General features: G+C 42.5%; 1 protein-coding gene across 3 annotated transcripts in view; it reads right to left on the bottom strand.

Moving 5' to 3' along the window:
* Positions 1-1,877: 1,877 nt before the first annotated feature.
* Positions 1,878-17,050, bottom strand: part of ORC1 (origin recognition complex subunit 1) — a 33,938-nt gene continuing 18,765 nt past the window's right edge. For 2 of the 3 annotated variants that reach the window (XM_060140066.1, XM_060140065.1), the window contains exons 11-19: positions 15,186-15,283; positions 14,514-14,615; positions 13,916-14,087; positions 13,056-13,163; positions 12,632-12,781; positions 11,815-11,934; positions 6,982-7,151; positions 6,348-6,435; positions 1,878-2,132 (exon numbers count right to left, since the gene is read on the bottom strand). In XM_060140066.1, the coding sequence (XP_059996049.1) occupies positions 1,938-2,132; positions 6,348-6,435; positions 6,982-7,151; positions 11,815-11,934; positions 12,632-12,781; positions 13,056-13,163; positions 13,916-14,087; positions 14,514-14,615; positions 15,186-15,283 (1,203 nt within the window). In that variant the 3' untranslated portion in view covers positions 1,878-1,937. The remainder of the gene's footprint in view (positions 2,133-6,347; positions 6,436-6,981; positions 7,152-11,814; positions 11,935-12,631; positions 12,782-13,055; positions 13,164-13,915; positions 14,088-14,513; positions 14,616-15,185; positions 15,284-17,050) is intronic. The other variant, XM_060140067.1, reaches the window with a different exon arrangement.

Raw genomic sequence — 17,050 nt, 5'->3', positions numbered from 1 at the left:
TTTTTTTTTTTTTTTCTGTACGCGGGCCTCTCACTGCTGTGGCCTCTCCCGTTGCGGAGCACAGGCTCCGGACGCGCAGGCTCAGCGGCCATGGCTCACGGGCCTAGCCGCTCCGCGGCATGTGGGATCTTCCCGGACCGGGGCACGAACCCGTGTCCCCTGCATCGGCAGGCGGACTCTCAACCACTGCGCCACCAGGGAAGCCCTTCAACTCCTTTTTTTACTCGACCTTGTTTTTAGCTTCATCCATTGATACTTATTATTTTTCATTTCTGTATGTTATCTCACAGTATGAAAATAATTCACTTTTCCAATGGCTTGCCATTACAGTGCTATGAATATTCTTGTATATAATTCCTGGTGTTTACATGTGTTTCTCTAGGGTATATTCCTAGGAGTGAAACTGGGGGCTCATAGGATTTTATAGACTAAATATTTCCAAATTATCTCCAATGCAGTTGTTCTAGTTTACACTTACATCAATGGGGCATTTGGTTTCCAATTGTTCCATATCACCATGGAAAGATTTTTTTTAATAGATGTGAAAGTGTTTTGACTTGCAGGCCTCTTTTACTATGTTTCCATTTTGTTGGTTATATTTCTTATTCTGTGGATGCCTTATTTACCCATTTTCCTTTTTCTTATTGTATAATGCTTTAAAATATTCTGATACTGATCCTTAGTCCATTACGAGCAGTTATAAATATATGTATCTATGTATTTTTTGAGCTATTTAATTTGTTGCAGATGTTATATTTCACTCATAAATGTCTTATCATGATTCTCTTAAGAACAAGGACATTCTCCTACACAACCACAATAATTTATCACACCCACAAAATTTAACATTTACATAATCCTATTACCTAATATGAATATAGTCCATAATAATGCTTATAACTGTTTGTATCTCTTAAATCCATGACCCAATCAAGGTTCTTACAGTCTACTTAGCTATTTAGCTCTCATTTCTCTAGTCTCCTTTAGTTTAGAATAGTTTCTCCATTTTTTTCTTCTTTTGTGATATGAATATTTTTGAAGAGGAATCATTGCTTTGTGAATATTTTTCCCTCAATTTTGATTTACCTGATTATTTTTCTCATCAGTAGATTGAGGTCAAACCTTTCTGGCAGGACTATGACATGGATGATGTATTTTCTCAGTAGCTGACATGAGGTTTTTAGATGTCAGTTTGTTCTATTGTTGGTTTATCAGAATTAACTTGCAAAGTTATACCAAAAAACCCTACCAAGATTTTAATTGGAATTGATTTCTATTTAGAGATTAATTACATTTATTAGATTTATTCCTAGGTACCTTATATATTCTGTGCCATCTAAGTATTTTTTATTTAAAGATTTGTTTTTATGATAAATGGTATCTTTTTAAAAATTCCATTTTCTAGCTATTTGTTACTAGGGATTATTTATTACTGATATTATTTCCAGCAGTTCCTTTTTATGTGCTAAGTATATTACACTCACATTGTTCAAAAGTTAAGAGATACATAATGACATACAGTGAATGTCTTCCTGTAACCCTGAAGGTAGCCATCCAGTTCTTTCCCAGAGGCAACCAATATAAGTAATTTCTTACTTACTCTCCTGGAACTATTTTATATAGATACCATAATTGTGTGCTTGTATTTATATACATGGTATGTTACCGTTAAATAAATGTCAGGGCTACTAACAGAAATAAAACCCAGAGAGAGGGCCTAGTGTAGGAAGGATGGTTTCATTTTATAATTTGATGTTTGTAATGACTATAAAACTTCCCAAACACTCCAGAAAAAGCAAATGATTTAATGGAAAATTGCAAAATACATGACAGCCATTGCTGTTCAGTATACTTTGCTACAATGATTCCATGTGCTTAGGAAATGGAAGCAGGGCTCTTTAAAAACAGCAGATCACAGTTCTTCCTTGTGAAGCCCTTCACTCTTCTTTCAGTGCATATAAAACGTCATCCTGGCTGACGTTGAGCCGCACACGAAGGAGCAGGTCATTCCTGCTGGGCTCCACGAGGAGGAGGCGGCAGGAGCCTAGATGAGAGCACACCGCCATGGTCTCTGACATGGTGGGGTACGGGAGACCCTCCATCCTGCACAGTGCCACATGTTGAGTGTATACCTAGAAACAAAAAACAAACCTGAGGTCAGCTGCCAGAAGGTAGTCCTGGGTCTGTATCCAATCATTATTTCTTCTTTTGGGACAATGAGACACTTCTTTTCCAGGATACTCAGTACCCCAGAAGGCATCAAGGGGTGCCCCAGTGGGGCACAAACACAGGGGCAGAATGTAGTACTGGCCTCGGAATCAGACAACAGCAGGTCTGAACCCTGGTTCTGCCAATTACCTAAATAAGAAACCCGAGCCAGTTATTTCACTTTTTGAGCTTCAGTTTTGTCTATTAAATATACTACAATATCCCTCATGAGTTAATAGATATAATATGCTTAGTAACTGTCACAGTTATACAAACAGTCCTCATCTCCAGGGGCTGAGTGTTCCTACTGAGACTGTCATAATTCAAGTCAAATTTTGCTGTAAGGGCATTTTCCTTGGCAGAAACAGTGAGCAGGTGCCAAGGCATGTCCCTTGGAAAAGCTCAAAGGCCTAGAGAGAATACAGGTCACTCTCTGCAGAAGAGCTGTCTCAGGCTTTACAAAAACAAAAACGGGCAAAACATGACTAGCGACTAAATGTTTAAAAAAAGAATTTAGGGGCTTCCCTGGTGGTGCAGTGGTTGAGAGTCTGCCTGCCGATGCAGGGGACACGGGTTCGTGCCCCGGTCCGGAAAGATCCCACATGCCGTGGAGCAGCTAGGCCCATGAGCCATGGCCACTGAGCCTGCGCGTCCGGAGCCTGTGCTCCTCAACGGGAGAGGCCACAACAGTGAGAGGCCCGCGTACCGCAAAAAAAAAAAAAAAAAGAATTTAAAGAAGAAAAGCTTAAAGGAAATAAACAGCTGGAAGGAAAATGTTTTCCTGACATCTCTATTTGTCTAAAACATACTCATACACACAGATATACAAACTCCCAGGTATATACTTAAACACCTTTAATAAACCACTAAGGCCCAAGCCCTAATGATTCCTCTTACTTGATATAGTTGAAATTATTCTCAGAGTGTTTGGATTTATCTTTGTGATTTTTTTTAACTTTATTGGAGTATAACTGCTTTACAATGGTGTGTTAGTTTCTGCTTTATAACAAAGTGAATCAGCTATACATATACATATATCCCCATATCTCCTCCTTCTTGCGTCTCCCTCCCCACCCTCCCTATCCCACCCCTCTAGGTGGTCACAAAGCACCAAGCTGCTCTCCCTGTGCTATGCAGCTGCTTCCCACTAGCTACCTGTTTTACATTTGGTAGTGTATATATGTCAATGCTACTCTCTCACTTCGTCCCAGCTTACCCTTCCCCTCCCCGTGTCCTCAGGTCCATTCTCTACTTCTGCGTATTTATTCCTGTCCATTTGTTTTTTTTTAGATTCCATGTATATGTGTTAGCATACGGTATTTGTTTTTGTCGTTCTGACTTACTTCACTCTGTATGACAGACTCTAGGTCCATCCACCTCACTACAAATAACTCAATTTCATTTCTTTATATGGCTGAGTAATATCGCATTGTATATATGTGCCACATCTTCTTTGTCCATTCGTCTGTCGATGGACACTTAGGTTGCTTCCATGTCCTGGATATTGTAAATGCAGCTGCAATGAACATTGTGGTACATGACTGTTTTTGAACTATGGTTTTCTCAGGGTATATGCCCAGTAGTGGGATTGCTGGGTCGTATGGTAATTCTATTTTTAGCTTTTTTTTTTTTTTTTTGCAGTACGCGGGCCTCTCATTGTTGTGGCCTCTCCCGTTGCGGAGCACAGGCTCTGGACACACAGGCTCAGTGGTCATGGCTCATGGGCCTAGCCGCTCCGTGGCACGAGGGATCTTCCCAGACCAGGGCACGAACCCGCGTCCCCTGCATCAGCAGGCAGACTCTCAACCACTGCGCCACCAGGGAAGCCCCTTATTTTTAGCTTTTTAAGGAACCCCCATACTGTTCTCCATAGTGGCTGTATCAATTTACATTCCCACCAAGAGTGCAAGAGGGCTCCCTTTTCTCCACACCCTCTCCAGCATTTATTGTTTATAGATTTTTTGATGATGGTCATTCTGACTGCTGTGAGGTGATACCTCATTGTAGTTTTGATTTGCATTTCTCTAATGATTAGTGATGTTGAGCGTTCTTTCATGTGTTTGTTGGCAATCTGTATATCTTCTTTGGAGGAATGTCTATTTAGGTCTTCTGCCCATTTTTGGATTGGGTTGTTTGTTTTTGTGATATTGAGCTGCATGAGCTGCTTGTAAATTTTGGAGATTAATCCTTTGTCAGGGGCTTCACATGCAAATATTTTCTCCCATTCTGAGGGTTGTCTTTTCGTCTTGTTTATGGTTTCCTTTGCTGTGCAAAAGCTTTTAAGTTTCATTAGGTCCTATTTGTTTATTTTTGTTTTTATTTCCATTTCTCTAGGAGGTGGGTCAAAAAGGATCTTGCTGTGATTTATGTCAGAGTGTTCTGCCTATGTTTTCCTCTAAGAGTTTTATAGTGTCTGGCCTTATATTTAGGTCTCTAATCCATTTTGAGTTTATTTTTGTATATGGTGTTAGGGAGTATTCTAATTTCATTCTTTTACACATAGCTGTCCAGTTTTGCCAGCACCACTTATTAAAGAGGCTGTCTTTTCTCCGTCGTATATTCTTGCCTCCTTTATCAAAAATAAGGTGACCATAGGTGCGTGGGTTTATCTCTGGGCTTTCTATCCTTTCCACTGATCTATATTTCTGTTTTTATGCCAGTACCATACTGTCTTGATTACTGTAGCTTTGTAGTATAGTCTGAAGTCTGGGAGCCTGATTCCTCCAGCTCCGTTTTTATTTTTCAAGATTGCTTAGGCTATTCGGGGTCTTTTGTGTTTCCATATAGATTGTGAAATTTTTTGTCCTAGTTCTGTGAAAAATGCCAGTGGTAGTTTGATAGGGATTGTACTGAATCTGTAGATTGCTTTGGGTAGTAGAGTCATTTTCACAATGTTGATTCTTCCAATCCAAGGACATGGTATATCTCTCCTTCTGTTTGTATCATCTTTAATTTCTTTCATCAGTGGCTTATAGTTTTCTGCATACAGGTCTTTTGTCTCCTAAGGTAGGTTTATTCCTAGGTATTTTATTCTTTTTGTTGCAGTGGTAAATGGGAGTGTTTCCTTAATTTCTCTTTCAGATTTTTCAGCATTAGTGTATAGGAATGCAAGATATTTCTGTGCATTAATTTTGTATCCTGCTACTTTACCAAATTCATTGATTAGCTCTAGCAGTTTTCTGGTAGCATCTTTAGGATTCTCTATGTATAGTATGATGTCATCTGCAAACAGTGACAGCTTTACTTCTTTTCTGATTTAGATTCCTTTTATTTCTTTTTCGTCTTGGATTGCTGTGGCTAAAACTTCCAAAACTATGTTGAATAACAGTGGTGAGAGTGGGCAACCTTGTCTTTTTCCTGATCTTAGTGGAAATGGTTTCAGTTTTTCACCATTAAGAACAATGTTGGCTGTGGGTTTGTCATATATAGCCTTTATTAAGTTCAGGTTAAGTTCCCTCTTGCCTACTTTCTAGAGGGTTTCTATCATAAATAGGTGTTGAATTTTGTCAAAAGCTTTTTCTGCATCTTTTGAGATGATCATATGGTTTTTCTCCTTCAATTTGTTAATATGGTTTATTACATTGATTGATTTGCATATATTGAAGAATCCTTGCATTCCTGGGATAAGCCCCACTTGATCAGGGTATATGATACTTTTAATGTGCTGTTGTATTCTGTTTGCTAGTATTTTGTTGAGGATTTTTACATCTATGTTCATCAGTGATATTGGCCTGTAGTTTTCTTTCTTTGTGACATCTTTGTCTGGATTTGGTATCAGGGTGATGGTTGTGATTTGTTTTTAAACAAGGCTTGTTCTGAAAGCTTTGCCCCACACTACACCATAAGCTGTATCAGGGCAGCAACTTTTGTCTTGCTCATCTTTGAATCTCCCACTCCCAGAAAAGTATCTGGCACATAGTAAAGCCTCAATCTAATATGCAGAAACCATTTGCTAATGGTCTCTCCTCATGCAACTCAATTAAATATCACATAAAAATAGGTGCTGGTTGGATATTCTTTAGCATAATCAGGTTGGCACAAAATAGAGACAGACTGTTACACAGTGGTTAAAATTCCCACATATTATATTTTAAAGGCACCAGACCAAAACAGGATTTTTTAAAAAGTAGATCAGTCACCTGTTGAAATGTTGCTTCCTCCAGTCCTGATCGACGGAACTCTGCAAGGATGGCTCTCAGGAAGCTCTGTTCCAGAACGGAGGAATTCCTTAAAGAAAATGAGGAGATGTGAATTCTCCTAAGTGGCTATACCACCAACCCAAGGAAAGCCAAATAAAACTTCTCTGTGTCTTTAGAGAAGAGAGAGAAAAAAACTTGGGACTATTTCCTCCTATATTCCTATATGATTTGGCAAGGATTTCCCTTCCCCTCAAAGTCTCAAAATGATATGAAAAATAACACTTTGGAAGTAAGGGAACACAGCAACTATATCTGGACATGTACCAGCACCCCCATTTCATGGTTGAGTATATCATTCAATGTGAGAGAAGTAGCTACTTCCTTCTTCTTGTGTCCACAGCACTTTACTTCATAAACACCTATAGTATAACTCAATACATGGTAATTATTCTCCTATTATACTAGGATTACATTTCTGTCTCTTTGACTAGACTATGCTTCTTAAGAAAAGGGACAGCACTGTCAGTAAATGCAGGTTGTATGAGTAAAAGCTTTGAAAGGGAAGCATGCTTCCATGGCCCTCTCCAGTGGTCTTCCAAGGGAGGTTCAGGGTCAGGAAGCAGAAGCGTCTTACTTGATGGCAGTGATGTATGACGATGAAAACATCTCCTCTACTGCTTCCAGTAAGTGGGCTGTAGTGACCAGGCCAGGGGAGTCGGGCTTCTGGCAGGAGAACTCACAAATCTCTGTGGCACGCCTACAAATGTCCAGGCAGCGTCGTGCATCTCCAGAGAGGGCTGCTACCTACAAGAGGGAACATTTTATTCCTCGAGATCCCCTTGCCGTCTCAACCCAGAAGAAAAACCAACTGATTCTGTGTTCAGATAAAAAGGAAGGGCAGGGCTGGGAATGGACTTAAGCATGAAATTAAGTACTTGGCCCTGGCTGGGAACCTGGTGGGAGCTCAGATATAAATTATTATACTGTCCGGGACTTTTCCCCAAGTCCACACCACACCTTTTTCTTGGCCTTACAGATAATTCCAGAATGGAAGAGACAGAAATTCTCAACTTTATTTAATATTAGAAAAATGAAGAAATCTAAAAGAAGAGACCTTTGGCCCAAGATCATTACTGAACCATCTGGAGACACAAGGGTCTTGTTCCTTGCATGAAGAGAAAAAGCCAAGAGGCTGAGGTGGAGCCTATTTTGGAGATAAAGCCACAGTCTGGGGCTTCCCTGGTGGCGCAGTGGTTGAGAGTCCGCCTGCCGATGCAGGAGACACGGGTTCGTGCCCCGGTCCGGGAAGATCCCACATGTTGCGGAGCGGCTGGGCCCATGAGCCATGGCCGCTGAGCCTGCGCGTCCAGAGCCTGTGCTCCACAACGGGAGAGGCCACAACAGTGAGAGGCCTGCGTACCGGAAAAAAAAAAAAAAGCCACAGCCTGAGCCTCCCTCACAGCATGTGATGAATTTTGGAAACTACCTGGTCAATGGCTAAATGAACCAGAATCAAGAGGGAAGGAAGCCATGAAGCTGGAGGACCCAGAGGAATCTGTAGTTAGATGAATTAGACCAACCCCCCATGCCAATGGCTCTGCTTTTGTGCCTGCCTTCCTTTCCATGTGCACAGAGGCTGAGGGGCTCCTGGGCTCCCTTTACGGGGAATCCTATACTCTCTCCCAAGATGACATAGGAGGGCTCTTGCATTTTAAATTTAACTGCGGGAACTCCTGGAGTCACCATTGCCTGCAAGGATTTCTGTTTGTATATTCCCAGTGCTTGCCAGCAACCCCATCATTCGCCTGACAACCATCGCAGGCGATGACATCCTGCCTGATAGCGTCCCAAAGTAACTATTTTCTTCCAATTATAAAACATTAAGTTTAAAAAAGCAAAGCGTATAGGCATACACATACATGCATGCGCAGGCATACACACACCAAAAACTAAGACATTAAAAGGAGTCATTTCTGGGAAGTGGGATTATAGGAGATTTTATTTTTTGACTCTTTTTTCAATTGGGGTATAGTTGCTTTACAATGTTGTGTTAGTTTCTGCTGTACAACGAAGTGAATACATGTATACATATATTCCCTCCCTCTTGGACCTCCCTCCCCCCCCATCCCACCCATCTAGGTCATCACAGAGCACCAAGCTGAGCTTCCTGCGCTATACAGCAGGTTCCCACTAGCTATCTGTTTTACACATGGTAGTGTATTTATGTCAATCCCAGTCTCCCAATTCATCCCATCCTCCCCACCCCAGCCCTCCCCCGTGTCCACGTGTCCGCTCTGTACATCTGCATCTCTATTCCTGCCCTGCAAGTAGGTTCATCTGTACCATTTTTCTAGATTCCACATATATGCGTTAATATACAATATTTGTTTTTCTCTTTCTGACTTACTTCACTCAGTATGACAGACAGGATTATAGGAGTTTTTAACTGTTTTGTGTCTATTTCTGTTTTCAGAATTCAAATATAAGACATTCAAAACAAAAATCACTTTTCCAGTAACCCAAGACGGAAACATGAGCACCAGCGTATATTATTCCCTCCTTCTAATCTCCCATATTCAGCTGCTGAGGATGTCCTGGGGATGTTTCCACCCTATCACTCCTCCTTTCCTCTGTGTGAAGCAGCACCATACAGTGGTTAATAGCAGGGACTCAAGGGCTGCTCAGAGGCCTAGAATCAAAGTGGACAGGTGACCCTGGGAGACTAGAAAACACCCAAAGCACTTCCCACTCTGAGGGTACCTGTGAACCTTGGCGACCGTAAGCACTCTTTTTGACTGCTTCTGGGGTGAGGGAGACAAAAGAAAAAGCTGGGGCCACCCAACACGGAATCTAAGAAAAGACCTTGCATAAACTTGGGACCCAACCTCCAGTATGAGGGTGAGTGAAAGACTTATCATGCAGAAGGGATGGCAAGAAAAATGGCCTGTTGTGACCTTGGCGTTAGGTGGGGGTAGGGTGACAAAAACTCACTGAGTCTTTGCAACCACAAGCCCTCACGTGGATTTGCACCTCAAATTTATGTTCTCCTAAAAACCTCAAGTAGAGAATTTTGTTTAAAAATGGTCCCAATTGGTAGTGCCCCTCAGTAACTGACAGAAGCACAAACAAACTAAATGAATTCAGCTTCAGCCCAGGCCTCAATCAACTCTCAGATAAAGCTCTTAAGAAACATGAGTATACAGTTAAAAAAAAAAAAAAAAATCAAGACACAAAAAACAAGGAAACAAGGCCATACAGACATGTGAATCAGCAATCAACAGAAGTAAACCTACAAAGACTTAAGATATCGTAAGATAAACAATATAGGTATGTTTCTATGTTAAGAAATAAAAGAGAGGTTTGAAATTACAGGCAAGAGTTTTGGGTAAAAGCAGCAGCCAAGTTTGAAGTCTTCTGAAACCTTATTTAAAGACCAAAAGAAACCTAAATAAGAAAAGGAAGCAACTCGAGAGCAGTAAACAATATAATTCTGAAAGTTGGAAAGAAGTGGCAAGGTACTGGTTAACCTAGCAGACTGAGAAAGCCCATTCCTCAGCCCGCAGTGAGGAATCCAAGAACAAACCTAAGTTACACTAAAAATCTTCAAGATGCTCAGGAGTTAGTGATACTGGAACTGGAGGTCAAGGGGGAAGTTTGGCTAAAATAAAGAGGACTGGTTGAAAGTTAAGAAATGGATGCCCTAGATCAGGAGTCGGCAAACTATGGCCTACCACATGTTTTTGTAAATAAAGTTTTATTGTAACACAGCTATGTGCATTTGTTTACATATTATATAATACATGGCTGCTTTCACAATGCAAAGGCAGAGTTGAATAGTGCTGACAGACCATTATGGCCCAGAAAGCCTAAAACATTTACTACTGGCCCTTCACAGAAAGTTTGCTGACCCTTGCCCTAGACCTCTCCCCCATTTCATGCTGTTGGTGAACATCAGGGCCACTGAGGGAGGGTTTAGGGCTCTGTGAGAAAATTTTGTGCCTTGGTAATTTGTACTGTTTCCATAAAACTCTTTGCCCCGGAGATTATCCCTCTTATGTACCATGGCAGGAGACCAGAAATTTACTCTCAAGCAAGGATAAACAAAAAAGTCTCTGGACAAGTAACACTAGGTACTGTTGCAGAGGAGGGGATGTCCCTTACTAAATATAGATGGTTACTATTTGCATGCTGAATTTGAAGACCTCCACCCTCCCTGACTCCAGCCCACCTCCCCTGATCCTAGAACACTGCCCTGCAGGCAGGACAGGGGAAGCCTACTCTTTGAAATCTGACTATCCCAGAAAATATGGGAATAAACTAAAGATATTGAAATTGGCCCAATCAGATTACCCCTCAGCGAAGCTCTTGATGAACAAGCTCCACTTATATACTCAGAGCTCCCAATCAGCTCTGTAATCTCCACCCTTAGACCTCAGCGGACCACACTGGCAGCTGAGGAAAGTCTACCGATGCAGGATAGAGACCAAAACCAACAGACAAAGCATCTTAGAGGAAAAGGGAGAAAACAACCTCAAATAAGTAGGATGGTATATAAAAGGACCATTCAGAGGAAAAAAAAGAACTTTTAGAAATTGCATGATTGCAGAGGTGGAAAACTCTACCAACAGAAGGGTTAGATAGTAACTTTGAGGATCTCTCTCCTAGAAAGCAAATCTTGGAGATAAACACCATATCTCGCTCACCTCTGACCCTAATACTTAATATAGTACCCATCTTTGAACAGGTGTTACAGACGTGTGTTGCTGCTATAGGCATTCAGAGTTCGCATCGTTTCCAGTAAGAAACTAGAAATACGTTTATAACTGTTTTTAAGTGCTGAAATACTGTGGATGTGTGGTGTCTTTCATTCAGCTCAAGGTGGACATTTAACCTGAGTTGTTCCTCAGCAGCCTCGGAGAAGTCTTCGTGGAATCTCAATTGGCATTCTCCCAGTAAGCCTGGAGGGGGTAGGCATCCCACACTTCATATCTACCATGGAACATGCACCCTGCTAGGTACATTACAGACATGGCCTCATTTAATTCTCACAATGACCCTATGAGGTAACTATTATTATTCCCATTTTTCAGAGAAGAAAACTGAAGCCCAGGAAATTTTTAAGTAACTTTTCTGTAACCTTCCACATGCTTATTAAAGTATTAGAGCCAGAATTCAATCCAGGTTTGTCTACCTCACTCACTACGTTGCCCTTTTGATTATACAAAGCTCCCTGAATCAATTAATCTTCACTTGTATAAAAGCCCACCATACTCAGAGCCTTCTAATTAGTTCTACAATAAGAAGGTTAAGGAATTTTTCAGAATTTTGTTTCTATATTTTGGTATTTGTTTTTACAGGACTTCCTAATTTTTTCTTCATCTCCAGAGCACCCAGCATAGGGCCTCACATGGGCAGGTACTCAGCAAAAACTGTCGGTGTGACTAGGAGCTCCCCAAAGGTGACTTACCTTCCTGGCTACCAACTGGATGGCATCATCCTCAAAGGCCTTTAAATGTTTGAGTCGGGACACCAGGATCTGTTGCAGTTGGCTGTGAGTATAGGGCTGGAAGGACATCCTGGTTAGACCCTGGGGAGTCAAGATGACAGAGGAACAAGTTCATGGATTTCCCACTCCAATAGTCCTGGTGGAAAGCCACCTGCAAGTCCCCAAACCTGATTTCCAAGTCCCATGTAACAATTTACACATTTCATCCCAGGACTACCACTGCTTCCAGCTCCTTTTGTTACTGATAATGGCCTGTGGGATCCTGTAGGGCAGTAGCTCTCGACTGTTTTTTCATTTAGCTTAAAAGAATCTTCTATTCTACTGGAATCATTTACAAGTAGATCTGAGCAGAGGTGCTCTCGTCAGAGTGGGTGGGACGATCTTCACCTCTACAACATGCACCAGCTTGGCTCCCGGTGTCACTCCTGCTGAACCACAAGGTCCACAAGGGCAGAGACTGTGTCTGCCCCATTCACAGCCATACTCTGTGCATCTAACACTGCCTGACAAGGGTAAGCACTTATGTATTTTTTTTAAATAATTAAACCTTTAGGGTTCTGTGCAGTTTAAGAGTGCAGAGGTAGCAGAACACCAAGAAGATAGGTTTGCAGAAAGCCATGCAATGGTGACATATTTAATTCCAACTTAGTAATTATAAGAATTTCAGAAATCACATTTCTTACTTTTCCTATTTATTTTAGATTCCTATGTTTTCATTTTGGGAGAAATCCTTGGCCCAGCTTATGTGTCTGTAAGAACAGCTTGAGAAGGGCCCTACCAGTCGGCTGGACACCCGGTTCATCATGATGCGCTCTGGCAGATCCATGGTGTTGGCAATGGTCAGGACCACAAGCCGGGCCTCCTTGTGAGTGGGCCAGTCAAAGAGATTGTACATTACGTCTTGTTTCTGAGTCCACAGAAGGTCGAGCTGCCAGGAGATGGAGAGAGACGCAGGGTCAACCACAGAGACGGAGCCGGGGCCCCGGAGGGAAGCCTGTTACCACTGCTTTAGCTTCAGGTGCTCTCAGGTCACACCACCAGCAAGGACATCAACGGACACATGCCTCTCACCACCAGAGAATGGGCCAAAGTGAAGGAAGAAGGGAGCCAGGACTTGCCGCCCGCCCAGTATTTGTTCCTGGAACATTGCAATCAAGTGCCACGCCACTTCCTCTCCAGTCCTTCCGTGGGCACCTCCTTACCTCATCCACAAGCAGCACAGTGGTTTCCTGAGAGGACCCTCGAGTGCGGAATCGCTTAGCCAGCAGTTCTGCCGCGTGGTGAGCTGTTGCCCTGTGACCCGTCAGCTTCTGCATTGCGGTGGGGCGGGGTGGGTGGGGGAATATGTGGTGAACTATAAGGACTTTACTCCCCTGGGCTTAAAGTTAAATCTGCATATAGAGGAAGCTATTCAGCCTGAGGACTTCAGTATCCTACCCTCTGCCCTCCACTGGAAGGAGAAGAGAAGGCAACTAGAGACAATAGTGTTTGAAATGCAGATGAGCCACAGGCTGGCCCCAGAAGCCCCTCCAAAATCATTAGTGTACGACTCTGTAACTGGACATTGCTTGTTCCAAGATAACAGCTAATGAATGAAAAAGTGAGATGCAAACTTCGGCCTACCTCTGACCCCTTTTCCGGTTTGCCACAATGCCCGCTGTGTACAAATGGTTTTCACCATGTTGGTAAGTACTAGCTTCCAGAAATTCCTATCCAGCTCCTAGACTTCAAGGTCCTTGAGGGTAGGAATTCTGCCTTCTTTCTCCTTGCTACCTCTACACAAAGGACAATGCTTGGCAAGTTGTGAACATGTAATATGCACAAAATTAAGTAAACCTTTCCCTTTTCATGTGCCACCCAGAAACTGTATTTTCCAAAAAAGCCCAAACAGGGGAATCCCTGGCAGTCCAGTGGCTGAGACTCCGTGCTTTCACTGCCGAGGGCCTGGGTTTGATCCCTGGTCGGGGAACTAGGATTCTGCAAGCCGTGGGTCCAAAAAAACCCAAAGACCAAAAGACAAACCAAAAAAACCAAAACAAAAAGCCCAAACAGCGTTGCTCACCTGCAAGATTTGCACATAGACTTGGTGGGGCTCTGTCAGCTTCATGCCATTGACCTCAATGTATTGAAAGGGAGGAACATCATTTGCTTGGGATGTCTGCTGTAGGCAGCGTATCACCTCGTGTACAGTGGCAGTCTTCCCTGTCCCAGGGACCCCGGAGATGTACATGCACCTGGGGCAAGAAGAGAAGACCCCAGGCTAGGTCTGTGCAGCTGCCTGACACTATCATCAGTTATGAATGAGTATGAGAATGTGTGCTGAAGGAAGGACAGAGGCCCCTGAAATGTGGAGGTGGGAGCAGTAAGGACCATCCTTGGAAGCTGATCAGGGCAGGACCTGTTTATATAGAACCATTCATTCTATAAGCAATGCTGTATGCCAAGTGCCCACCCAAAAAAGGCCAGTGTAATTTTCTCTGTAAGACAGAATTCTATAGAATTACTTTGACAACAAAAACTGCTTCAGAAGCTTAGGCTTCAGCAATGGCCTTGCCTGTTCTGACACCAGGGAAAGACCGCTTGGGTGAACTACAGCACCTGAGGTGGTACGCTAGCAGGGCCTTCTGCCCTGAGCATCCTGCTTCCTCAACATGACTCACCCTCCAGTATGGTCAAGGAGTTTGCTTTCCACAAAGTTGTATATGTCCTGGAATTCCTGTTCCCGACAGGGAAGAGACGCAGGTACAGCAGAAACATGCAGCCTAAAGTTGGTGGTAAATGAGAGAAAAGGAGGACTTTAGAAGCATTTTACTATCTACTCAATAATAAATGGAAAAGATTTATCTATAGTTTCTATTTGAAACCTCAATCTCACATCCAAGGGAATGCCTTCATTCTTAAACTTCTTCATTTGGCCTTTCTCTACCCAGACAAATCACCCAACTCAGTGCTTCTAACTAAGAGTACATATCACCTGGGGAGGTTCCTCAAATCACATGGGTGGACCTCATCCCACATGAGATTCTGATTCAGCTGATTTCTGGCAGGATCTAGGCTTATGTATTTTGAAAAAGTCCCCACGCAATTCTAAAGGGTACCGCAACTGAGAAGCAGTGTCCTGACTCATCACCTTCCAACCCTGAGAAGTGGTGGCAGTGGACTGCAGACTCCTCCCAGAGCCTGTCCACAGTAGCTCACCCAGACACTGCTTGAGGTTTCTTCTTTCTAGACACACACGTTCATCTTACTCTCTACCTTTATTATGTACACCAATGACTACAAAGCACTCCCAGCTCATCTGAATGAAAGCAGGGGCCCCCGGGCGGCGTCACCTCAGCCGGGCCTCCTCCAGCACATTGGCGGGCTCCTGGGCAGCCAGGTTTCGGCTGCGGATCCGGGGAGTGGCGTGACGTGGTGTTCTGGGCTCGGGCTGTATTCAAAAGACAGAACATTTAGATAATCAACAAGGACCTACTGCAGAGTAAAGGGAACTCTACTCAATATTCTGTAATAACCTATATGGTAGGGCTTCCCTGGTGGCGCAGTGGTTGAGAGTCCGCCTGCCAATGCAGGGGACACGGGTTCGTGCCCCAGTCTGGGAAGATCCCACATGCTGCGGAGTGGCTAGGCCCCGTGCTCCGCAATGGGAGAGGCCACAACAGTGAGAGGCCCGGGTACCGCAAAAAAAAAATAAAATAAAAAATAACCTATATGGTAAAATAATCTGAAAAAGAATGGATATATGTATATGTATAACTGAATCACTTTGCTGTACACCTGAAACTAACACAACACTGTAAATCACCTATACTCCAAAATAAAAAAAGAGAGAGAACATATTTCAGAAGGAAAAAACAAAGCAAAACTCCATCCAGGATGCATCAGCAAATCTGATTCGTGATGAGCTGATAAAAAGAAAAGAGGTAGTGAATTCCTCTTAGTTCCTTCCTGTATAAATTACCAAGATTCTCCCTTTCTCTCCTACATTACATATACATTTTGTTCATCGTCCAAACACAATTTCTTATTTCTAATTTACTATAGTATTAGGATTTGAAAACAATGTCAGTCTGAGGAAAGAATGAATAAAAGTATGGATTAAATACTTTTCAAAGTAAAATACTATCTTCAAAGAAAGGCAAATTATTAAAAAATCCTAAATACTCTGCCCAAATAGGGTACAGTAGCAGCATAAACTGGGTTTGAGTCCTAAGATCCTCCTCTATTCCGCCCCCACGAGTTGCATTCACTGATTAAAATAAAAAAGCATCTTTAAAAAGTATAAATAAAAAACATCTTCCTCTAGCCTTCTTTGAAAATATGGTCAATCTTTAGCTCAGAACTTCCACGATCCACTACACAGTACTGGAAGAAACCTCCCTAGATTTTTCCACTTCGAACCATAGGGTCATTCAGTTTAGGCCCACAGACCGATTTCACCATTCTCTTTTTTTCCTTGCTGCTGGCTCATTAGAGCAGGCCTGCTACCCAGTAGTATTCATGGTGTTTCCACAAAGCACTCCCTTTTGTGGGGGCATTTCACCTACCCACCCTCTGCTTGTAGCCAAGCTATAAAGTGATAGTCTCTACACCTCTTCCCAAACGCAGAACAGCATTTAGACCCTGTTAACAGCTTAACATCTATTAACTCTGGAGAAAACAGGAAAATAATAACAAACCTTGCTGAGAAGGTTTTTTTTTTAAGAAAAAAAAGTGGACTTCTGACTTTTTTATTATGCTAAAGAGGCCCCCGCCCCGCCCCTAAATCCCTTCTTCTGGGTGGGACCCAGGAGATGCAATCAAACCAGATCATCCGGGTGAGCTATTCTACAAGACTGCCTCGTCCAAAGCCGATCTATTGGATTTCCTTCCCTAAAGGTCTTTTCTTTGACTTCAACCCAAGCCCAATCACATTTTTCTTGATATGGGAAAATGGAGATCAGCTTTAGAAAGGTCCCTAATTAGGCATTTCTAAATTGTTCTAAAGAACAAGATGCTCCACGAAAAATGTTTCCTAATATACTAATGACCTCACAATAACATTAATAAGTTAATGGCCTTGAGAAGTCATGTGATAATGAAACCAATTTAACTTTGTTTAATCCAAGCATTTCTCAAATATGTTTGAACACAGTAAGACCCTCTTTTCTTAATAGCTTTCAATGCTCTGCTAAAGTTCCACAGAAAGCAGACAGAC

The sequence above is a fragment of the Lagenorhynchus albirostris genome, chromosome 2, assembly GCF_949774975.1.
Source record: "Lagenorhynchus albirostris chromosome 2, mLagAlb1.1, whole genome shotgun sequence".
Lineage (NCBI taxonomy): Eukaryota > Metazoa > Chordata > Mammalia > Artiodactyla > Delphinidae > Lagenorhynchus > Lagenorhynchus albirostris.
Note: the sequence above shows the minus strand (reverse complement) of the source record. Positions and strands in the feature narration are given on the sequence as shown.